The 25,310-nt window shown below is 38.1% G+C and overlaps 1 protein-coding gene and 1 non-coding gene across 4 annotated transcripts in view; one reads left to right on the forward strand and one right to left on the reverse strand.

Moving 5' to 3' along the window:
* LOC125399432 (leucine zipper protein 2) overlaps window positions 1-21,916 on the forward strand; it is a 379,570-nt gene extending 357,654 nt beyond the window's left edge. For all 3 annotated transcript variants that reach the window (XM_087901310.1, XM_048432858.3, XM_048432861.3), the window contains 3 exons: window positions 4,362-4,454; window positions 17,853-17,930; window positions 18,861-21,916. In XM_087901310.1, the coding sequence (XP_087757436.1) occupies window positions 4,362-4,454; window positions 17,853-17,930; window positions 18,861-18,965 (276 nt within the window). In that variant the 3' untranslated portion in view covers window positions 18,966-21,916. The remainder of the gene's footprint in view (window positions 1-4,361; window positions 4,455-17,852; window positions 17,931-18,860) is intronic.
* On the reverse strand, window positions 3,033-3,139 carry LOC125399649 (U6 spliceosomal RNA). Its single transcript, XR_007231739.1, has one exon. It is a non-coding gene; the product is annotated as a U6 spliceosomal RNA (small nuclear RNA).
* Window positions 21,917-25,310: the final 3,394 nt, after the last annotated feature.

Raw genomic sequence — 25,310 nt, forward strand, 5'->3', positions numbered from 1 at the left:
GACTATTTCTTAAGAACCAAATGGTGCTTCTAGTAATAAAATTAAATTAAATTAAGCTGTGCTCTCTTTTAATTGCAATTATATTGCGATACATAGAGTGTATGTAAACATTTTCACTCAGAGCTGCTAGACATAATTTAAATTGCCTTTGAATTACCCTGATTCATTTTGCAAGAATTTCTTCAGCCTTATGCATGTCTAGTCACATGATTCTATACTTTTCTTTAGCTTTATTATGCTTCTATTTTAAGTATAAGTCATAAAAAGCTGAAAGAAAATGACAAACAATAATTAGTTGATCACAAAATACCTACTATCTTCAAAGACTCAATAATGAATATGCTTTCCTCTGAAGACTTCACTCTGATGTATAATAGAATGTATTATAAATGTATAATAGAGCCACAAGAGAAGACTGTGGTTCCCATGAAATCTGATGAACCCTCAACCACAGAAGACATTTTCCAAATATGCTCTACAGAGTTTTTAAATTTTTATCTTTAGATTTTATGTTACTTTGCTTGTATGTAAGCTTTTGTTGCATATATCTATGTGTACCACATGCATGACTATTGAATACCCTGCACACAGGATTATAAATGGTTGTAAGACACCATGCAGGTGCTGCGAATCAAACCTGGATCCTCTGAAAGAGCAACAAGTGCTCTCACCCTCCCCAGCCCTTTACAGATTTATAACCTGTAAATTTTATTTTTGAAGCATATATGGATAAGGCCTATGAATACAATATATGTCCTAGGAACAACAAATGTAAACATGTGGGACCTCTATGCATTGACATAGACTGAAAGACATTGGCAAGTAACATATAATTCTTTCTTTTACAGTTATAACTATTGTAAACTGAAATAAAATTGTTATACAGTTATTTGTTTGCTCAACTAAAAGTAATACTGGAAACCCATCGGAAAATTGCACATAGTGGAATTTAATGCGTTCTTTATGTTTTTCAGTTCTTTTCCTTATTGTGACAGTCATTTTCAGTATCAATCTCTGTTATAGCCTCTTACTTTCAAAGCTGTGTCTTCATTTCATTTGTGAGTTGGAGGTGATGGGAAGAAGGTGGTGGGTACACTACTGATTTTTCCTGGAACAAATACGTGTTTGGCTCTTGTCAAGGATGTGTTTCTTTGACTGGATAGATGGCTCCAAGTTAGGAGTATAACTGAGCTTGAGTAATTGAGATTGATCCTTTGCACCCACAAGATGATTCCTAACCATCCAGGGGACTCAGTGTTCCTTTCAGACTCTTCAGGTACCAGTTGTGCATGTGATACACGGGTACATGTGTTTTGTTTTGAATCAAGTTATCAGATGACTGATTGTGTAGATATCATAATGATAAAAACAGCGTGTTTTACTCTTCACATCCCCTAAGGAACTTACCCCAAAGCAGAGATTGGGGCCATTTGTCATCTGCTATCTTCAAAGTTTATCAAAGGGATTGATGAGAGTGTAAAAGTATCATTCTTATTTTATTTTATTTTTATTGCTTTATAAATAAAACCATTCAAAATTTCCATTTCCTCTCCTCCTCCCATTTCCCAACTCACCCTTTCCCCTCCCCCTTCAGTCCGAAGAGAGGGCAGGGTACCCTTTCTATTTCAAATGGATAAAATTTTTAATTTACCCTAAAGTCACTGAATCAAAAAAGCACACAATAAAATATTTCTTTACAGCCCCCAATGAAAAGAAAAAAGAAAAACCATTTATAGGAAAAAATGTTTTCATACATGAGATGAAACAATATAAACTCAAAATGGAGAGGTAAGGGATAGCTCTATCACTTATCTTTTAAAAGTTTTATGAATAACTAGTCAAAAACAGGATGTCTCTCTCGAAGTGTTATCTGTATGGATTCCAAGTAGATCACATGGCTACACACTGTACTGGAACGTCCTCACAAGGCTCTGTCACAGAACAGGTAACAGAGAAAACCCCAGAGCCCTTTCTTTCAAACAAAGAGGAAACAAGCGGGGTTGAAGAAACTGTTCAAACTTCATTTTCTTTTCTGGCGACATGAAGTCTCTCCCTTCTCCTCTACCACCTGGGAATAAATCCTTCTCTACTTCCAAAGTCTTATGGCTTCTTCCAGCAAACTTTACTATTCCTCCTTGACCCCTCTACCAGCCTCCAAAACCTCCTCTGTTTCTGCTTAGACAACCAAAGTCACCTTCACCCTTAAGTTTGGCACAGTCCCATGTTTGTCTCCATCTTCTGTAGCTTCCTTGACAGCTTTTGCATCTTCCCCGCTATTGAATTCTACAAAGTCAAACGCTTTGGATGAACCAATTTCCCAATCAGTGACTATTCTTATTTGAACAGAACCCTTAAATGATTCTTTAAAAGTCTCTTCAGTGGCATCCTCTGACAGACCTTTGACAGACAGAGGTTTGGATGGCTGACTTCTTGCAATAGGCAATACCCTGGTTTCTAGTAACTCCAATCGGATTCTTCTGCCCTTGATTTCCATTTTTTCCAGAAGTTTATAGATATTTTAGCATCTTCAAATGAAGCAGATTCTATGAATGTGTACCATTTAAATTTGCTCTGAGTTATGGGCGCGTTGATAATAGTTGCTTACTCAAGTACTTCCTGAAGAGTTTCTTTTGTTGTTTCGTTGAAAAGGTTACATCAACCAAAGTTTCTGATTCACGCCTCCAAGTGCTACTCTTTCCAGCTCTCTCTTACTTTTGTCCTTTCTCCCATCCAAGTACTAACTAAGCCTGACGCTGCTTGGCTTCTGAGATCAGCCGAGATCGGGCGCGTTCAAGGTGGTATGGTCGTAGAAGCCTTTGTCCTTTCTCTACAGTGTAGTAAAGTGAAACATATTTCCTATCAATTTTTGCCCCCTACTTTTCTTCATGGTTTTCCCTTGAATCAGCTTCTGCCTTAAACTCAATATGAACAATCCCTCACTCTTCCTATCCTTGCAGACAAATCTGATCTCCATGGTATCTTCAAACACGTCCTATAATTCATTGCCAATGATGGTGAAAGAGATTTTTTTAATAAATATGAAATGCTTCATGAATTTGTGTGTCATCCTTATTCAGGGGCCATGCTAATCTTCTCAGTATTATTCCAATTTTAGTATATATGCTACTGAGATGAGCATAAGGGTGTTACTGATAGCTTTTATCTTTTCTGTTCCTTAGAAAGTGCGAAAGGGGATTGTATATTTATGTCTTTTAAACAAAGTTATGGGAGAAGAAAATAAAACTCTCAACTCCTTCTAGACTTTAATAAGGTTAGGCTTAGGTATCGAGGGAAATTGTTTTTAGCCAAAGCTCAGCACCTTGTTAAATTAGTATTGGAACTGTTAAATGAACTAGAATGCTTTCTTTTCTATGAATTTGGTAATATTTCATAAACTTTATTAGTCTCACTTGCAATAAACATTCTACCATATTTATAAATTTTTTTCAATAATTTTTAGCACACTATTTTTGTAAGAATGCTTCCTTACGAAGGAGTGCAGTTATTTGTAGACATCTATGGGAGGACCACATAGAATAACTGAAGATCCTGACTGGGTCTCTTGTGCTCTGTCCAGATTCTGTTCTATTCTGGGGCTTCTTGCAACCCAGAAGTTGAAGTCTTCAAATATTTCTCCTATGTGGCCCATTGCAACCAAAGTTTTAAACTCAGGAAATCGCACTTATGACTTCTCCAGATTTATGAGGACAGCATTATACTTAAGTGAGTTGTGCCTAAGAAACTCATGCCCACACTTCTTAGTGAACGACCATGAACCTTCCCATAATGAGTTACACGTTACTCGTACCTGTCTTTCAGCCAGGGTATTCTTCTCTCTTAGTGTTCCTAATGATATGAATGTTGTAATGATATTTCAGTTCCCTGAGGTAAACAGTTTGCTCTTTGAAAGAACAGAATCCATGTAACCTTCTAGGTATCTTCTGTAATGTTGCAAGGTATTTTCTGTCTAGTTGAAAAAATGTAACAGCATGTGTTTATTATATCTTGGACAAGCTGGGGATTAGTGTAAAGAAGAAGGGCAAAATTCCTGTCATTTGAGAAGTGGAAATCAATAAGTAAAAGTTTAGTACTTGAGAAATGTGCATATCCAATGGAAAAATTCCTTTAAGCCTCACAAATGTAAAAATTTAACAAATTATTGTTCTTAATTTCAAAGAAAAGAATTTTAAGGCACCTTTTAAAGATGCATTGTATAATAATGTCTATCTCGTTTTTTAGAATGTGAAGATGACATTGTATTTTATATCATATAATCACATAAATCCATGTCTGTGTGAAAAGCTATTTCTCTTATTGTTAATGATATGTATTTTTTCTTTTTTCTGTGTATCTCTCTCCAGTCACAGAAAACTTCTCCAGGAAATCATGAGAGCTCCCAAGTGCAGTCAACAAAGGAAGAGACGAGGAGAACCTCTGTGTGTGGTCCTCAAGATGTAAGAATAACCTAAAGTAGTTTGGAAAGGGTGAAACACTTGGCAGTGGTAGCTCACGCCATCATGAAATGTTCTCTGTGGTGGGGGAGTCTTTTTTCTAAGCTCTATAACTTTCCATGTGATGGCACAGATGTTGCCTAAACAGCATCAAGTAGATACTCTTCTTGATTTTATAGCCAGACTCTTCTGCTGTGCAACCCATGGCTTTGCACCAACCCCACATCATTCTTACAACAACAAGATAGACAGCAATCACAGGGTTAATGCTGAACAAGGAAGCAAATAAAAGGACTCCATAGTATTTACTACACAAGAAACACTAATGTGCCATTATAAAACAACGGATAGAACAAAGAGAGATCCTCCACCTTTGTAAGATAAACAGATAGGAACCTGAACTGTTGGGAGAGGGGGAGGGGAGAGAGTTCCCTCTTAATAAGTGCAATGAAAAATAAAACATCAACCCTTGAATTCTGTTAGGATGAAGGTTTTAGATCTGTTGTGATGGCTCTAACAAATGATATTTTTTTAAACCAGATTCAGATACAAGCTCTAATCCAAATAGAAATTATATACTGAGACTACCCATGGCTGAAGGAAATTAGTCAATATCTAAAGTAAATAAGTAAGAAGGAAAACAAAATAAATTGGTACTTGTATTTCTCTTCTGCTAGATTCCAACATGCATTTTTGAAAAAAAATTCAGGCTGGAAATATGACTCAATGGTGAAGAGCACTGACTATTCTTCCAGTCATCTGGGTTCAATTTTAGTACCTTCATGGCAGCTCACAACTGTCTGTGACTCCAGTTCCAGGGGACCCCAAGACCCATGGTGAAACACTGATGAACATAATATAAAAATAAGTAAACTTAAAAAGGTTTTTCAAAATGTTTGCTACTGTATCTATGTTTATAGAGCCATATATCTAAACCACAGAATTTAGGATATAAAACTGATCTGGAGTGGAAATCAACGGTCTGCAATTGACTTCCCTAGAGAGTCCAGAAGACTATGTATAGGAAAGGATGCCTTTGCAGTGGTCCGGAGTAAGGATAGACCTTAGCCCATCGGAGGGAATTTTCACAAACAGAAAATATGCCAAAGCAGTGTGGATGCAGTATAGACCACAGCAAGTGGTGGGAAACTCACCCATAAGTTAATCAGGAACCACAAAATAAGGACTTGGGTTCCCTCATTGGAGAATTTAGTTTCAATAATACAATGTTTTCAAACGTTTGCCAACTGATGAACAAAACAAATGTCATTTGTAGGAAGGTATTTGTCTTTTATAGGACAAGTTGAAAAGCTCTGCCTTCTTCATTGATTTTCTGAGCATCATTTTGGCTAACCTTCTTACAAAAAGTTGGACCTGTGAAAATTGTGTCTGGGTTTGTGTGCGTGTCTGTGTGTGTGTTATTATTATCCCCCCTTCCTACTACTGGATTTCTTCTTCATAATCTTCTCTCCATTTGACAGTTCCTATAACCATGTTCTTTTCTGGCACTGTCTTCACTGGTATGAGCATGGATACTGTCTCTAGCCTTACTTCAGTAGCCTTATGTTGGAGGAGGGCCCGCTAGCTTGACCCGGCCTCCCAACTGATCAGCCCCAAAATAACCACACAGAAACTGTTTTCATTAAATCACTGTTTGGCCCATTAGCTCTAACTTCTTATTGGCTAACTCTTACATCTTAATTTAACCTATTTCCATTAATTTGTGTATCACCACATGGCGATGGCTTACTGGCTAAAGTTTCAGCATGTCTTACTCTGGCATCTCTCTGACTCCACCCTTATTTTTCCCAGCATTCAGTTCAGTCCCTCCTCCTACCTAAGTTCTGCCCTATCAAGAGCCCAAGGCAGTTTCTTTATTCATTAATGTTAATCACAGCACACAGAGGGAACTCCCACATCAGCCTTACTTTAGTACAGCCTTACTTTAGTGTTTGGTGTCTCAACCTTCCAAGAAGCTATAATTCCTATTGTAGAGAGTGCTCAGTCAGAGCTACATAACCAGAGAAAATGTAAACTAACAAATGCCTCAGGTGTTAAAGAGGAGGGATTAGTTATACTGTGTGATAATCCATTTTTAAGTTTTGGATCAGAGGCTCTAATCTGTGACTTCAGAATGCATCACCTGGAGAGCACTTGGAAAGATGGTTGCACAGGTCTTTGTAGAAATGTTACCTCAGCATTTCCATGGTGGGATCTGCACAACTGATGTGTTCATTTCATATACTCCATATACTCCAGGAATTCTGTGCAAGAGATTCATTTTACTAACAGTGGTTTTCAAATAAAAATATTTACAAAATTACTGGGGACGTTAGTCACATTTTGAACAACTATTTGGAGCATGCTAAATCAATAAAGCTGAAGGATTTTGTCAAAGCTTTCGTTGGGCCTGATGACTGTTTTGTAGGAAGCTTAGCAACTAATGAGATCAACGTAAGCTTATTGGAGCCTCACAGTCCTTAATTATATGCTTTAATTACACGCATCCAGCTATATATATGTATGCATGCGCATTCATATATGAATGCATACATTAAATTATCATATAATAAATGTCAAATTCTGGAAATAGATGTCCTGAACCCATTATCAAGTTCATATGAAATGTGCCACCACTACTTCAGGAGCTTACATAGGAATTACCATTTTAATATCTAACTAGAACAATAGAAGAAAAAGATAGCTTTTTACTGGATAATATACCATGGAGCTATGCTTTTTCTAAACCATTGTTCTTTAAACTGTATGCCATGGGCTACACCTATTTAATGTCATCTATGTTAAGTGTAATCTGATCACCCAAATGCAAAGCCTGGATACCATTTACCATAAGCACTGAGGTTTACTCCTTTCCACACACTTACATTTGGGGACACTACATTTCTGATGTTTTCCCATTAACCAAACGAGAATTGGAGGACCTCTGCACCCACAGGAGCTATTCTCCAGTACAACTGTCTAAACTCATAGTAACAGCACCCTAGCTGGGTAAGCATTGTGAAAATGTTACAGTCATTACAGTCTAGCAATATAAAAATACTTTCAATATCATTGTACATGTAGGTGAAGAATCAAGCTCCACTCTTGTTTCTTTCATTGAGTATTACAAACTGACAGAAAAGAGAACTTAATTTAAATGATTACTTTAAGAACACAAGGATTACTTTGTTTCCTTGGACTACAACATTTAGGCTTGCAATTCCTGATGAGTCCTCTCTTTTATTCTTCATTTTGTTATTAAGTCAAGTATCATAACTGTCACATTTTTATGCAGTGGCTACCTTTTATACATCAAATATTTATTCCATTTATCAAAAGCTAATTGATGAAAAGAATGAGTTAATTTTTCTGCTTTCCATATTACTTTATATAACTGTAACTATGTAGCATGGGGGGCTTACTTGTTGGAGTATTTGTCCCACCCAGTACCCCACAACCGGCAAACTCCAAAGAAAATCACACACAGGACTCCATAAGATTGACCCATTAGCTTAGGCTCCTTGTTAACTCTTACAGCTTATATTTACCCATTATTCTGATCTATGTTAGCCATATGGCTTGGTACCTTTTTCAGCTGTCAGCTCACATGTTGTTTCTTTGGTGGTCTGGGCAGGAATGGCAGAGGAAGCTTCCTGCTTCCCATTCTCTTTGCTCCACCTCTACTTCCTGTCTGGTTTTCCAACCTGTACTTCCTGCCTGGCCAATCAGCATTTGTTTAAAATATGATTGATAGAATACAGATAATTATCCCACAACATTTCCCCCTCTTTTTTTTTCAACAAAGGAAATACCCATAGTTCATTTTTTGGGAATGTGGGCATAGGACTCCAGGATACTTCTGGCTGGTTGGGGGCATTGATAATCTTATGCAGACCTAAAGAAAATTTAGGGTTATAATCAAGTCCTGACTGTAGTATTCTGTGAGTCCTGATCATCTCAGGCAGCATCTTGAATCCATTCTGGATGTAGAACTCAGATATCTGGGCCATCTGTTCCTACCGAAGATTTCTTGGGTGGTCTTCTTTTATTGAACCTGATTTTTCTTAACTCAGAATGAATCCACAGCCTCTCATTTTCTGTGGAAACAAAAGCAAAATCTCTTCTCCAAAGTAGCATACCTTTTGACTTCAATTTTGAAGTCAAGGGATTTTCAAAATACCTATCTTGGGTTAGTTCAGCAGCATCTATAAGCAATCTTTTAGAAGCTGTTGCTCCTTCCTCAGCATTCAAACAATTCAAAGAGAGCATAATAGCATACAGTATCAAGATTCTCTGTGTATTTTCCATATTTATGTGGCTTTATTTTAACCTCTATTTCATTTATTTTTACTTTTTGAGACAAGTTCTCTGTAAATCTTTGTCCTAGAATAACTCTGTAGAACAGACTGTCCTTGAACCCACAGAGATCCACTTATCTCTGCCTCTCAAGTGCTGGGATTAAAGGTACTTGCTACAACACCTTGAACTCACAAAGATCTGTCTATCTCTGCTTCCCAGGCATTGGAATTAAAGGTGCATGCTATCACACCTTGAAGTCACATAGGTCAATATACCTCTGCCTCCCAGACATTGGGATTAAAGGTGTGTACCACCACACCCTACTTCTCTCTTTCTTTCTTTTTTATTTTTAATGGTTTTAACCTTTAGCCTGCATATATTTTTAACACACTGTAAACCATTTAGAGGTTTTCTTCCTCTTTGAATCTCTCTTTACTGTATATCTCTCTTTTTTCTGACCACATGAGCCTTTAACTTACTAAGCAATATGGAGAGCTGTGGCCTTGACGGCTAGATTCAACCCATTCCTTAGATTTCCAGCCTCATGGCAAGGGTACCGCTGGAGCCATTTTTATTGCCAAAACTCTATGGCGCTTTAAGGTCCTTGCCAGCAAGCAAGCTGTATCATTCTGCTCACAGACCACACTCAGTCGGACTGCCTACCTGAAAGAATCAGAGTTTGCCCTGGCAGGACAGCCCAGAAAGCCAGCATTTTTATATGTCACAGCTTTTTTCCTGCTACAGCTGAAAACTGAAAAGCATGTATTCAGCTTTACATCAACACCATTTAAGTGTTTTGTGGCAGGACCTCTTAAAGAGCTGCAGGATTTTGCAGCTAAAGCTGAGTCAGGAAGCCTCTCTTAGATGAGAGTGCTTGCTTGCCTCTAACAAGCAGAGCAGACCCGAGAAATTGCTGCTACCAACAAAACATGCTTTACTCTATTCTTTCCCAAGCTTTCTCAGGCTTTCTGTGGATGCAGTTATCCATGTGGGCGCCATCTGTAACATGAGGGCCGGCTTGTTGGGGTTTCTGTCCTACCCAGTACCCCACAGCTGGCAAGTTCCAAAGAAAATCACACACAGTCTACATTAGGTTATAAACTGATTGACTTATTAGGTCAGGCTACTTATTTGCTCTTATGACATATGTTACCCCATTATCCTTATCTACAATAGTCACACACTGGGCACCATATGTAACATGAGGGCCAGCTTGTTGGGGTATCTGTTCTGCCCGGTACCCCACAGCCCACAAGCCCCAAAGAAAATTACACACGGGACTCCATAAGATTATAAACTGATTGGCCCATTAGGTCAGGCTTCTTATTCGTCCTTGTAACTTATATTAATCCATTATCTATCTTTAGCCACATGGCTCAGTACCTTTCTCAGTGTGACAGCTCACATGTTGCCTCTTCAGTGGTCTGGGCAGGAATGGCAGTGGAAACTTCCTGCTTCCCAGAATACTCCCATTCTCTTTGCTTCACCTCTACTTCCTGTCTGGTTTTCCTGCCTATACTTCCTGCCTGGCCAATCAGCATTTATTTAAAATATGATTGACAGAATACAGATAATTCTCCCACAACATAGCTATGACTAATACTCATTATTTTTGAGATTATAGTATATTTATAATTCTATGTCCTTTCTCCAATCTTTCTTATAAATACCTCCATGCTCTCTTTCAAATATGCATGTATATTCCTACATACATAAATACAATCTGCTCAGTCTGTAATGTTATTTACATGTAAAGTTTCAGGGTTTACCATTTGGTCTTATATAACCAGTTGGTGTGCTCAACCCTAAGAAAGTACTAAATTATGTTAGTCCCTATATCTTCACTTAAGCTCTGAATAGGAAATTAAAGTCCTAAAACTTTGTCATCACATTGTAATGCCAAATGGATTATTCTGAGCCCATTGTAAAGTCTTGCAATTTTATTATTTCAATAATTCTGCCTGCCATCATTTTGGTAGAGATTGTATCTTTAGACCATATTAAAGGCAAATGTCATCTTCATAACTATTATTTCAACTCACTGATTGTTTCTGTAACTATGTTCATATTTCCAAATGAAATTCTTTATTCTTTATCTAAAATCTAAGTGATTTTAGAATTGCATTAATTCTGAGGTGAAAATTAGAGACTATGTACCAAAATCTGCCCTTAAGAGACCTCATAGTCTGTAATTTTCAGTAAGTGTCTTTATTTGGCATTAATTTGCCATAACAGAGATAGGTAGAGTTGGTTAAAATACAAAGAAAGAATAAAGTTTCAGTCAAATATGAAAAATGAGATTCTTATCAAAGGTCTTTAAAACATAATTAGCAGTTAAAGTGGGTAGCTATGTGGCATAGGAAAATGAAAACACACATTCTGGAGTGAGGGTAGGAGTGAGGTATTGAGGGGAGAAGTGATTCCTCGCACTCTGTAGACACATGCAATTTCCCAGGGTGTGGTTAGGGATTGGATGTGTGAGTGGCTGCTGCTGATCACAGGTCACACTGTACGGTGCAGGGCAGAACACAGAAATTAAAACCCATGCTGTTCTTCAGACTGACTTCAGTAGAGGATATAGCAATGATTTTCTAGTTTCCATATGGCCAATCATCCCTGGAGCAGCCAATAAGGTGCCCAGGATCCAGTTAATCTATAAGAAGATTCCTAAAATGTATTATATTTGACTAGATCCTGCCAGAATGTCTCTTGTCAATATTTTGTCCTAAATACTGAGAACCTCTGAGATTGATTTCGAACATTTTTATTTACTTTTAAAATAGTTTCAATTTTGGATGATAATATTAAAAAATCTGATAAAACTGAGGCAGCAAAGCCAGTTTTCTCTCCATCTCATTTTCCCATGGCTATTGTTAAGCAACATATCAAGGATTACAGACATTTTGCATTTTGTTTTCATCTGTAGATTGGGATAAAGATGAAAATAGAAGGTTACACGTATGGTCAAACATACTGTGAGATGGCAGGTTTTATTTCTCAAGAAACCAAACTTTAGAACTCTCTCCAGTCTAGCCTCTTCAACTTAGTCCTGAGCTGCCACAGCTCATATGGACTCAGAGGTTAGTGGTTTACACACACCTGCTTGGCACTGCTGTGTGACTATCAATAAGATTTCCTCTCATAGTTTCAGTTGACAGATTCTGCAGTCGTAAGCAAACATTTCCTTATCATTTTCTTTCATTTTTCCATTATTTATTAAATTTACATACTTTCCTACAATCATTATTTTGCTTTCTTTCTTATGAATTATCAAAAACTTATCCCCATTTATTCTCACTATTTTCTTTTGATTTTTTTGGAAATATGATTTCTCTACATGTCCTTTGCTGACTTAGAATTCACCATGTAGCCCAGAATGACATCAAACTCACAATAATCCTTTTGTGGCAGCCTAGAAGTTCTGAGAGTATAGACTCTAGTCACTGTGCATGACTAACTCATACATTTCTATGGTAAACATCATTCAACCTGTTCTTTGTACATTTTACATTGAGAAACTGAGCCAGTCTATTACCCCAAATCTACATTCTTTCTCCCAGGAAGTACAATTCAGTACTACATAGCGCCCCCCCTTTTTTTACCCCTGTTAATTTCCTTAAGGAAAAAGAAACACACTATGCAATTATTATTTTCTCAAAATGTCAAGATTAATATTAATCTTTAATTTATTATTGGAACTGTGCACCCCACAGAATTTTTTTGACATGTACAAAAGTACCAATCTGCCTCCCACATTGACACTACTTTATAATTGATTGATAAAACACAATCTTCTCCCTGGTTAGTTTTTCCTCACTTCTTTGGCAATTAAGAGTCCTTCAGGAAATGTAAGTACATCATAATGGTCTTTAAATTTGAATGATGTCTTTTACAAAGTAAACCATTATGCAGTAGCAAGTATGGTGTATGAAAACTAAATTCTCAGGTATACTCAATTCTGTAATCTGTTAACTGCCCTCTAGGCCTTGCTGGGGATTGCTAGGGAGTAACAATATGTGGAAAGCTGACTGATAGCTTGACAGAGATATACGCATATCCTCCTGTTCTGGGATTCTGCTCAAGTTAATGGAGATAGTTTTTGATCTCAAATCTCACTTCCCTCTCCTACAACTTGCTCTTTGCCCTTCATCTCTTGTGGTATCCCTTCGAACATTTGGTAGTAGCTCTACTTCTACCCTTTTTGCATTTTTTTGGTTAGGCTGTTAGTACTTATCACCTAAAGGAGAATCAGTTTTACACATAAGTATTGTTAAGACAAGGCAGTTAATTAAAGCCTTTATCCAAGGAACTTCCATCATTACAGCAGCAATGAAAGTGATAACCATGTTCTAGGCACACATATACACATGTGCACATATATTTTGAAGCACATAAATGCACATAGGGGACACAAATAAACAATTACATATACACATATATACTCACATATATACTAATTGAATGCTTACTGAAAATAAAACATCTTTTTTGTCGAAACAAGGTTTAGCAGTGTAGCCCTGGCTGCCCCGGAACCTGGAACTAGCTCTTGTAGACCAGGCTGGCCTCAAACTCAGAAATATCTGCCTGCCTCTGCCTCTCTGGGGCTGGTATTAAAAGTGTGTTCCACAACCACCGTATGAAACAACATTTTTAAATTTTGAAGATTTGTAATCCATTCGAGCTAGTCTCATGAAGAATTACAGGAAACATAATACCAGCAATAACTCCAAATTGTGTTGGAATATGATACACAGATTCTATCAGTGTGATATTTACTCTGCTTCAATATGTAAATAGTCATGATAAAAAAGAAAATCTGTGCATGAACACCAGCAAGAATCATAAAACAATGCAAAAGAAAATAAAAACAAAGCAACTTCATATACATGATCCTGAGTCATGACAAGTTGCCTATGGAACTGACACAGATGGCAGACTCCCACTGAAGAAAGAAGATCATAATGACTGTATAACTGAGAACCCGTTCCATGGGATAAGTTTTATCAAATGCAGTTTATAAATCAGATGTTTTCCACACAGAGAATGCTTCTGTCTGTGAGGTGTCATTAGAAACAGAAGCACGGAGGAGCAAAGATTATAGAATGGAATTTTCTCTTAGTAAGGACCAGATTCCTCATAAATGTTACTGTTTGACCTGTGAGTTCCCCCACAACTCACTCTTTCTCCTGTCCTCTTGAGTTCCCATCTTACTGCATCCTTACCAGTTCATCACCCATGGTGCAGCTCCATTAATTTTCTTCCCCTTTATCCTAGAAATTCTTCCCCATACCTACTCTCACCATCACTCAAGGTCAGTTCTTACCTCAATGTTTGAAAAGAAAATGGCAAGTTATCCAAGTAATCAATAATCAATCTTTCCTTTATTGACAATATGTTGCATTTCTTTCCTTGGGTGCTGTAGAATGTTTCTCTATACAGTACTGTAGCTTGTAAATGGAGATTTCTCTGTCTTCCCTGTCCCACTTTTAAATAATCACTTGAAGGCTTAATTCTAACTACAAACTGTTTGGCCTATAGTTCAGGCTTATAACTAACTAGCTCTTACATTTAAATTTATCCATTTCTATTATTCTATGTATTGCCAAGTAGATGTAGTGTTATGCATATCTGTTGGCATCATGCTTCTTGGGCAGCTGGCTAGGGTCTCCCCACAATTGCCCTTATCCTCTCTAGATTTTCAGATTGACTTCTCCACCTGACCTTATTCTGCCTCGCAATAGGGCAAAGCAGCCTCTTTATTAACCAATGAGAAGAATACATATTCAGAGTGTACAGAAGGGTTATCCCACAGCATAGCTAATATTTTTACTATGGTTTCCACTATTATTTCACATCACTTTTCCATTAGGCTTATATTGATAAAAATATTCAATAAAATATTGAAACTTCTATAAAACATGACCATATATGGTCATGCAGAGAAAGCAGGAATGTGAACATTTTAAAAGATTGATATGTATTTCATGATCTGTGAGTTTACCCGTTTGTTTTTTGGTAGGCATTAGATCAAAGGATCACATCAAGAACTTATGGGCTGGCTGTTCTCATACATATAAAAGCAATCTGAAGCACTATAGTTGGTATGCACAGGGATGGAACTGATCCTGGATGCTGCTAGAGTGAGTCAAGGAGGAGGGAATGACAGTAGATTTCAAACCACATGAAAAGGGATCTTTATGGAGGTAGGGGACACAAAGAAATGAAGACAAATAAATTAATATGAAGCTGTGTGAGGTTCAAATGTAAATCATGTAAAAATCATGTAGTTTTATAGGCTGAACTGCCTGAATCTCCATCACTAATGTGAGATTCTCCTCTGTATATTGTGAAAACCATTGGTTAATAAAGAAACTGTCTTAGGCCTGAGCAGGGCAGAATATAGGTAGGTGAGGAAAGTGAATGCTAGGAGAAAGAAGGCAGAATCAAGGAGAAGCCATGCAGCCACCACCAGAGACAGACATGCTGAAACTTTTCCAGTAAACCACAACCATGTGGCGATACACAGATTAATGGAGATTGGTTAGTTTGGGATATAAGAGTTAGCCAGAAACATGCTTAAGCTATTAGTCTAACAGTATTGCAAATAATATAGTTTCTGAATAGTTATTTTGGTAACAAACAAGCAGCCTTCTACTACACATGACTTTTACAGTTTCTGTGGCATCATCTACTCAAGAGTATTTTAAATGACAGAATGAAATTAAATGGGTCCCTGACCCATGTTTTTCCTCTAGGAAAGAAACTGTTTATTGAATATCAAGAGATGTCCACTGGCTTAGTGTCACGGACCGGCTCAGGGGAGCCACTCAGACTATGGGAGAATCAGGGCGAAGGCTCAGGAGGATTCAGGAATCGGTGAAGGAAATGACAGACAGACAGACTCAATGTGAATGAATATGCTGCTGTAACTTTACTTCAATTAGTGTAAGGCTTTTATATTTTTACAAACAAAGAACTTGGCAAAGGCATACATCATCAGATCATAAAAAAAAGAACAGCATAAAACAGTTTACAAAGAGAATCTTTGAAAATGCTTTGACTTGGGTACAAGGACTTTTGCTCAGTTTGTACCAGGCGGCTGGCTGGGCTAAGTGACCTTGTGATCTTGGGGTGTGAGAGGAGAAGACCACTATCTTCCTGAGAAAACTTTCTGCTAGGAAATTTTTAAAGACATGATCTCAAACTTGTCTGAAACTCATCTCATACCATTAATCTCAACTCTCCTCCCTCTCTGACTCTCAGGGTCAGATGTTGTAATCAGCCTAGGTTTTTTTTCTGGCCATAAGGAAGGCTTCATAGGTCTCCTGTTAAACTGCACGTATCCTTCAGGAAAATGTCTAGTGGGGGTTGCTGCAGCTGTTTTCCTACAGAAGGCCTCTAAGGTTTCTCCTGATAAGAGCCACCCCTTTTGCTCCACATCATTAAGGAATTATTATAACGATGACCTCCCAATTTCCAGAACTGGCTATTTCTTTTAAGGCTTTAATGAATGGTGGGGCAGAGCTCAAAATGTCCTCAGCAGTCTTGTTTGTATCCGTAACTGCCTGGAATAGTCTGATCTGTTGGTAATATGCAAGAATCACAGAAAGACAAGAAAAAGACAGACATATCGGTGCCAAAAGCAGAGGGGTCGAGTCAGTGCAGATAGCAACTTCAGGTGGCATCATAACCACAGCTGATTGCCAAGGGACAGTCTGGGGCAATTAACTCCATGGAGCACAGACCCCAATCCTACGGCAATAGTCCGTCCAGTCAGCATTTCTGCTACACTGACGTGACAGCGGTGGATGTAGCAGCTTAGTCTCTGTTTTATGCATGGAAAAGACTACAGGAAGTCAACATGTGGAACACTAGCGTACTCCACCTTAACATCGGTTTAGAATATGAGAAAAAGGAGAAGAGGAAAGAGCAAGTAGACAAAGAGAGGAAGAGGGGAAAGGAGGGAAGCAGTCAGTGTTTTAGCATTCTTTAAGACAGAATAAAAGCTGACTGGAGCTGTTTCCATTGACAACAGCTTTCTTTGCTCACATCCCATAGGGCTAAAAGGGAATGCCTGATTCTTTTGCTTTATAAAATATAGGAATATTTTAGTTATGGAAATATTACCTTTATAAAACATACAAGGTATTTTACCAGACATTTTAATAACATAATTGAAATTCGTTCCTGTATTACCATATTTAAAGATTTTTATTTTTATTTGTGTGTTCAAGTGGGTGTATTTGTGTATGCATGTTTGTGAGTGTGTGTGCATGGACGTCTGCATGCATGCATGTGTTTTTGTATGTATGTGTGTGAGTGGGGGATTGGGTGTGTGAGAGAGGGAGGAAGCAAGAAACGGTGTGTGTGTGTGTGTGTGAGAGAGAGAGAGAGAGAGAGAGAGAGAGAGAGAGAGATAGAGGGAGAGGGAGAGAGAGAGTGTGTGTGCATGTGTGTGTGTATGTGTGTGTAAGAAAAAGAGAGAGATAGAGATAGAGGGAGAGGGAGAGAGAGAGAGAGAGAGAGAGAGAGAGAGAGAGAGAGAGAGAATGAGTGAGAGAAAGAGAGAGACTTCTGTGCACACGTTGGGAAAGGTTAGGAGAAGTCATTGGATTTCCTGGAGCAAGTGTAGTAAGTGGGTATCAGTTTCCCTAACATGGGTGCTTGAAATTGAACACTGGTTTCCTGAAAGAGCAGATAGCGCCCTTATCTGCTGAGGAATCTCTCTAGCCCCATGAATACTGATGCCCCTGCAGGCACACTCACCACTGATGAGTAATTTAAGTGTGAGAGTCCAAATACATCATAGATATCACATTTCTTTAATCTTTTTCTTCTTTTGGCTATTGTGCAGAGTAGAAATTTTTCCTTAGAACCTAGCTTATTAGTAGCCAGTGGTAGAGAGAAAGGAGCTCCTGTGAGGTCCAGGTGACTGGACACTTGCCAGCTCTTGAGAACCCATCTGGTTGAGAGAATTTTGCCTTTAGTTTTTAGTATGCATTGAATTGATAGAAACCTTGGAATGGGAGTAAACCACAATGGATTCTCTGTCACTTTCTTTGTTTAATTTAAGTAATCTGACCTGTTTTAATTGCTCTATAGGAGGGTAGTCCCTGTTTGGTGAAGCATGAGGAGGGTCCCCAAAGAAACCTCACTGCAGAATCAGAGCCTGCAACACAGGTATTAACCTTGTCAGTCTGCTTGATTTTCATTACATCCAGAAAGTCCTTCCAGTCCCCTCTGGATTGCAGGGAAGTTCTTCTTTATTTTGTTTAACATTAATTTATTTTGCATGTATGGGGTGAGGAGGGTGCCATGGTTCTTATGTGGAGGCCAAAGACTAATATGAGGGTTTCTCCTTTATCTTTTCATCATGTGAGTTTCAGGCATTAAACTCACCTCATCAAGCTTGGTAGCAAGCATGTTTACCTATGAGCCACTTTAAAAAATATGGATACCTTATAGATTGTCTAAAAGAATGTGTCTAGTTTGTTCAGCTGAACCCTTGAACCTTGCTTGTCTGCTCTGCCTACCAGTAAACATTGAAGTGTACCTACATGAGGCCCTGCACAGATAAAGGACAGATCCCTTCCTCCTCCTCTAAGCTGTCAACCAAGAAAGTAAAGGAAATTAAACAGAGAATTTTTAACAAGTGCCTATAATTCTTATGAGAAGAAAGCTATTAAAGATGATTGCAAAGTGGAGTAGGTGTAAAAAGTAGTCAAATTCCTCAAAAATAATTAGAAAGTTTACCTGTAAAGCTTAATTCTGAAAATATAATATCAATGTTCAGGAATTTTTTAGAGTGAGCTGACTTTACATTGGGTGGTTTGACCAATTTTCTCATGATAACTTTTGAAGAACTGTACCAGTTGCAAACCCAGTATTTGCATGTGGTAAAAATCTGAGTATTTGTTTTGTTTGTGGCTATCCTTGTAATCTAGCTGCTACTTGTTCAAACTGTTGGACTACTGCTTGTTTAGTTTGTGGCTATCCTTGGGGTCTAGCTGCTATTTGGTTATCTGTTGCTGTCCTACTGCAATTCTGAATGTTTGCCTTACATATGCCATTTTGTATTCTCCTAATTGTCTTTTCTGTATTGTTTGGCAGAAATTGCAAATGCCTCCTTGTCCTGAATGTGAGGAGAAGACAGACCCAGAGAAACAACCAGCTGGTTTTGGTGGTACTCCAGCTAGAGAAGAAAAATTACTGTAAAACAGGAGGCACGGAGTCAGGAGCTTTGCTTTCCTGCCATCTTATGTTTCTAGAGTACAGGCTTGATGGAAACACCATGTTTCTAAAGCATGCAACATGTTTTCAAAATTTTAAGTAACTTTATAAAGTGGACTACACAATTTCCAAAAGTTACCAGGCCAATTGTGAACTTTAGCAATAATCGAATGGAAAGGATTTCCTCACTTATACATATCTAACTGTCCTCCCTTAAATTACCCCATCTAAACTGATCCCTTTGGAGCTAAACCACAACTTGAACATTTCTTGGTCTTTGTGTGGTTATGCAGTGCCTCTGAGGTCTGGTGGCTAACATCAGCTCTAGGATGCTCAAATTTAAGTCCAAATTGCACATATGTGAAGGTTTTGGTCCACAGTGGCTGCCTGGTGTCATTCCTCCAAAGTTGGAATTTGCAGATAAGAATACATTATTTTACATATTTATTGCTTGACTCATTACATTGACTTAATAACCATTTGATATAATTATGCTCAGTTAATTCTGTAAATGATAAGTTAGTTACTAGAATTCATTAGTTAGATTTAATATGTTATACATACAGAGTTTTGTTTTTTCTGTTTTTGTAGAATGAGTTATAGATATCTTTAATATTATTTTTTAAATTTAAGGCATTCTTTATGCATATATGCTGATATTGTTTCAAGATGTGAATCAAGGTGTCTGAAGGACCAGTATTATTTTTTCTCATGTTAAATAAAATGTAAGGTGGGAAGAAAATTCTAAAATAGTAACAGGCAAGTTGTCCAAAAACATTTTAGAATGGACATTTGATTAATAAAAAATATGATGGAATCATTTTAGAAAAGCAATGGGGTTTTTGCTTGAAGATAGGATTCCATGAGAATATTACTGATTGGAAAAGTCAGGCTCATCATAATTAGAGCATAACTCATAATCAAGGAAATGGATATATGAATAATAATCTACTCAAGACCCCACTTGGCAGATAAAATTGAACCAACAGATGAAGTCAGGGAGTCCACACTGACTGAGTACATTCACTCTTATTGAATAAACACATTTTGAAAGTTCAGAAAAAAACATAAAATCATTAGCAGAGAAAGGAACATGACCATACATTAATTAATGCAGAGTAGTGTTGTAGATTTTATCAATATTTTTACTCTTTTAAAAACAAAAATACATAATTCTACAAGTGGCCCATGAATCTTTAGATGAACTGACCAAGATGAATATACAATCAGGAGGCCACATTTCTACTCACTGTCTCACTTGTTCCAGCCCACTCCACCTCAGTTTCACAAAATATTAGATTTTATTGAATAATGGGCTTATAGTTTTCTGTTTCTTTTTCTTTTTAAGCAAAATCTCCTATGTGTCAAGTTAGACTCACTTACTACACAGTAAGTATCCTTACTGCCTCCACCTCTCAAGTGCTGGGGTTTCAGCCACTCAACACTATAGTAATGAAAAGAAAATTGATTTGGGTTTAATTTAGGATTACTTTTCATCTCCTGCCTAGGGCACTAATGTCGCGCCGCATCTCTGGGGGATGTTAGTCAGGTTTTCTGCTAGCATGCAGGATGTGAAATCCCTGACTCCTTGGAGGAGTAACAAGTTTGAGCAACCTTGTTTTCCAGTTGTAGATCTAATTTGCTTTGACTTCCTGTTCTAGAATGTGATAATATAATCAGTTTGCTTTTCTTAACTCTTGGAATGATAAGATGAGTTTGAGTCAAATGGTAAAACTTCCTCTGAAAATGTGTGTGGTCACTTATACCCACAAGTTGTCTCAGTCTATCTGTCATATTTGAAAGAAACACCTTAAGAACATGAGGGATTTTTGGAACCATTTTTAAGAAACACTGTGAAAGCTCTTTTAACAACTTGATAGGGATGCTTTTAGTATGGTTTGTGGTTATTCTTTAATGTGTTTTGTCTCTCTTTGCCCTTTCCTCGCTTTGAGACTAGACCAGAGATGTTTAAACTATTTTCACTACCATGCCCATCTTCTGAACTATCAATGTTATGCTAGACATTGTTTTGAATATGACTATTTAAACACTGGCTGTTCTCACGTGGAAAAAGTATTGTCTAATATATTGACAAAACATGGTGTGATTCTGTTAAATATCTGCAAGGTTAAGTGAAAAAATACTACTTTAGATTTCACAGCTGTGCATTAAATCACTGCTGAGGACGCCCCTCTATTTTATAATGGAATACTATATTTAATATGTCTGTCCACAACTAAGAACAATTTTCTCAATTTTATATTATAATAATTCAATTTAAAGTGTGAATCAAACATAATGAATTCATTTGTAAATTAGAAAACTTTTTGAACTTTGTCTTTCTTTGTATGTACATAAACTATGTTGATTGAGCTAGTGCCTAAGACCTGTGAGTCCTGAATGAGCACTGATCGTGTCTGCTGAATAGGACATGCCCAGAAGAGGATGGTGTCAGTCATTCATCTGGATAAAGATTTTCTTTACAATTTCAAATATCTGAATGCTGAAAATACCAGCGGCTGACATTGTTTTTGTCTTTGAGCAGCTAATCAGACATGCTGTTTTGTAAAACACACCAAATTCCAAGCTCCCTCCTGTTTTCTTTACTGTTGTTTTGTTTTTCGTGGAGCAGACGTTTGCTGCTGTAGATGGACAAGGTGTCCAGCTGGACTGAAATTAAATCTGTGAATTTGCTACAAGGGAATCTTTTATTTTTATAGCTCAGGTAATGCAATTAGCACTAACTGCACCAGAGGTGAGAATAACAATTGACACACTAGAGTAGGGAGAGCTGGCAGAGTAATGGCCATGATGCTTGTTTACATAGGGGACTGTACTGTTACAAGGTCTATATTCCCAAGCTATGTATTCATCTGGACTGTGTCACATAATATTAGTGGTCAAGTATTGAAAAATAAAAAAGTGCTGAAAAGTAACCTATTTTTCTCCAATAAAAATTTGTTACAAAGCTGATAATGTATTTCACCTTGTGCAAGTGGAGTGGAAGAACAAACACTGGTCTGCCATTGCCGAAAAGAACCTGATGGTTCCTTTGAAATATTATAGTTTCTTCAATGATTCCCCAGAAATATTTTATGTTACTTGAAGCATTTAAAAAGTTGTATCCATGATGTTGGGACTTAGACTTTCAAAAGTGCTATTCATATTTATCATTGTTGTTTACATTTAATTGACGGTGGCTACATATGGTAAATGGGGACAATTTGGTGCTCAATGCAGCCACCAAATGAGGAATGATTACCGCAAGCTTCACAGATAATACTCACGTGTTTCCTAAGAATTAACTCCAAAGCCTAACATAGTGGGAATGATCAACAGAAAGAGTAAGGAACACATACTGCCATGAAACAAACAAACAGAGGCTTTGACTGTCGGCAAAAACCACATTTCATGTTTGAGTTTCTCTTTTCTGTACCCTGCTACTCTCTGCCTATTTCTGAAATAACAATTTGTGACCTGCGTTTGTGGCTTAAGTCAGGGAAGCTGTAGAGTAACTTGCAGGTCAATGTGGTAAGCAGAAGATGACATGCCATTTAGTGATAAGGATATCTTCTGAGATATGAATTGTCCTGGATAGTTTTATATCAGTGTCTCCCAAGCTAGAGTCACTGGAGAGGAGGGAGCCTCAACTGAGAACATTTCCCTAAGCCCGGGCTGTAGGACATTTTCTTAATTAGTGATTGATGTGGTCGGGCCCAGTCCATTGTGAGTGGTGCTATCCATGAGATGGTGGTCCTGGGGTCTATAAGAAGGGAGGCAGAACAAGTCATGGAAGCAGCCAATAAGCAGCTCCCCCTTCACGGCCTCTGCATTATTTTCTGCCTCCAGGTCCCTGCCCTGTTGAGTTCTTGTCCTAAATTCCTTTAGTGATGGACAATGCTATAAAAACATAACTTGAATAAGCCCTTTCCTCCCCCAGTTGCTTTTCTCATGGTGTTTTATCACAGCATTAGCAACTTGAAGTAAGACAGAAATTGGTATTTTTGTGACAGTCCTGACCATGTTGTTTTGGGAAGGACTGTGGAAGGACTTTGAAACTTCAGGCTAGAAAAGCCACTTAGTGTTAAGAGTTCAGTGGGCTATTCTGTATGAACTTGGACTGAGGAGAGGTGGGGACAAGAGCAGAAGAGATCAGGTGGGGGTGGAGGGAGAGGGTGCAGGGAGAGATAGATGGAATTGTGGGACATTTGGGAGGTAGTGTGGAAATCTAGTGAAGTGGAAACTTCTTGAAATCTATTCAAGTGACCCTAGTGAGGATTCCTAGTAATGGAAGATATGAGCTGGCCATCTTTGTAGCCAGGCAAGGCTTCCACTGTGGGACTGTGTGGCAGTCAGTTGAGATGTTGGCTGAGGAGGTTCGGTGGAGATCTCTAAGAAACCTGGACTGGTGCTAGGACAGAATTTTGCTCTCCAAAATCTGACATCAGGACCATGTTGCTGAGGACAGCATCCTCACAACTCATTTGATATAGAGAGGTCAAGCTGGTGCCTGCATAGAGTCTTCACACATAAGTTCTAGTCTCCTCAACATATGGGAAGTTACTCTGTAGGCTACTAAAAGAGAAACCTGGACACCAACCCAGCTACAAAGCCTTTGACCTAAAATCTTCCATGTCTACAAGATGGTCTGGGTCAACGGTGGTGAAGAATTTTGGGAGTGACCAACCAATATCTGGTTTAATTAGAGGTCAACTCCTCAAAAGGAGGCCCATGCCCTGCACTACCTGGATGATCAGGAATGAAAGACTGGGTAGCCCAGAGACCTAGGATAGAACCAACCATGATTGGCAAAATACATACATGCATACATAAATACATGCATACATACAATTATTTTTAAGATAGTCTGCTATATTTGTAGATCAAGGCCTTGTCCACTTGTCATCAGAGAGGCCTTTTCTGACAGCGGATAGATGAGGATGGGTCTCTTTTGAGTCCCTCCTCTTTAAGATGAGGTAACCCCACAGAAAAGGGGGAAGAAAATTGCACGAGGTAAAAGGATAGAGGATACCACGTGAACATGACCCACTAAATCAGCCCACATCAGGGCTCATATTGACTCACAGAGACTGAAGTAGCAAGCACAAAGCGTACAGACTCATGTAGACTAAGTCCTCTGCATATGCTATGATTGTTAACTTGGTGTTTTTATCGTACTTTTAACAGTGACAGCAGGTGTGTCTCTGACTTCTTTGCTTACTATGGAACTATTTTCTTCCCATTCAGTGGCCTTGGGCAGCCTCAATAGGAGGGATTTTGCCTTGTCTTACTGCATACTGCTTTGAAATGTTTGATTGCCATCTCTCAGACGTCTGTTTTTTTTCTAAAGAGGAAATGGATGGGGAATGGATCTGGGGGAGAGGGGAGGTAGAGGAAATTGTGGTTAAATATTTTGTATGAGAGAAGAATCCATTTTGAATTTTAAGAAATGACCAGAGCAGTACAGACAAAAGAAGCCTTGTTTGTGAAGTTTCAGAGGGGAGCAAAGATTCTACCAGGCCATTTACCTGAATAATCTGTGGATCTGGTCAGCTTGAGCTAAAGCATCAGCTATAATTAACAAGAGACCAGAAAAACCTTTGCTTTACCAGGAAAATTGATGAGAGAAGTTGAGGTCTTACACCATAAAGAGAGTCCAGGAGAGGCTATTGGTGAAAATGCAGACCAGGTGTAGCAGAAGATCCCAGCAGTTTGACAACACGAGTACCATGGGACCATCACTAAGAACAGAAGATGCAGTTGACTGGGACCTGCCCAGGATTAGAAGTCAAACTGTGTCTTCTGTGTGACTTCTGCCTAGCTAGAGAAGGGCCTAAGTCCTTTGCAGGATATCTGAAGATTGTGAGTGGACACCAGGAACAGGAAATTGTGACATTTACACAGCAGGGCTTTGGTTTGGATTTGGTTTTATTTGATTTGTTTATGACTGCGCCCTGGTTCTTCCCTCTTGAAGTAAGAATGTACTTAATTTAATTTTTATTTTACAAGAGCCCACAGTTGAGAGTCTTTAAACTTTTGAAGAGATTTTGCAGTTTTAAAAATACTTTGTTTTTTTTCTCTGATAATTTTTATTACTTTATAAATAATAGAAATCAAAATTTCCACTTGCTCCCCTCCTCCCACTTCCCTCCTGCTCCCCCATTCACCCTCCCCCCGCACCCTCCAGTCCTAAGAGAGGGCAGGGTATCCTGCCCTGGAAGTTTGTATATGCTGAACAGAGTTTGAACTTTTAAGTATTTGAGATTTTAAAGACTGTTGAACTTTTACATTACTAAAATATTTTGTATTGTGATTTTTGTATTAATGTAA

The sequence above is a fragment of the Myodes glareolus genome, chromosome 24 (assembly GCF_982192425.1).
Source record: "Myodes glareolus chromosome 24, mMyoGla1.1, whole genome shotgun sequence".
Taxonomy (NCBI): Eukaryota; Metazoa; Chordata; class Mammalia; order Rodentia; family Cricetidae; genus Myodes; species Myodes glareolus.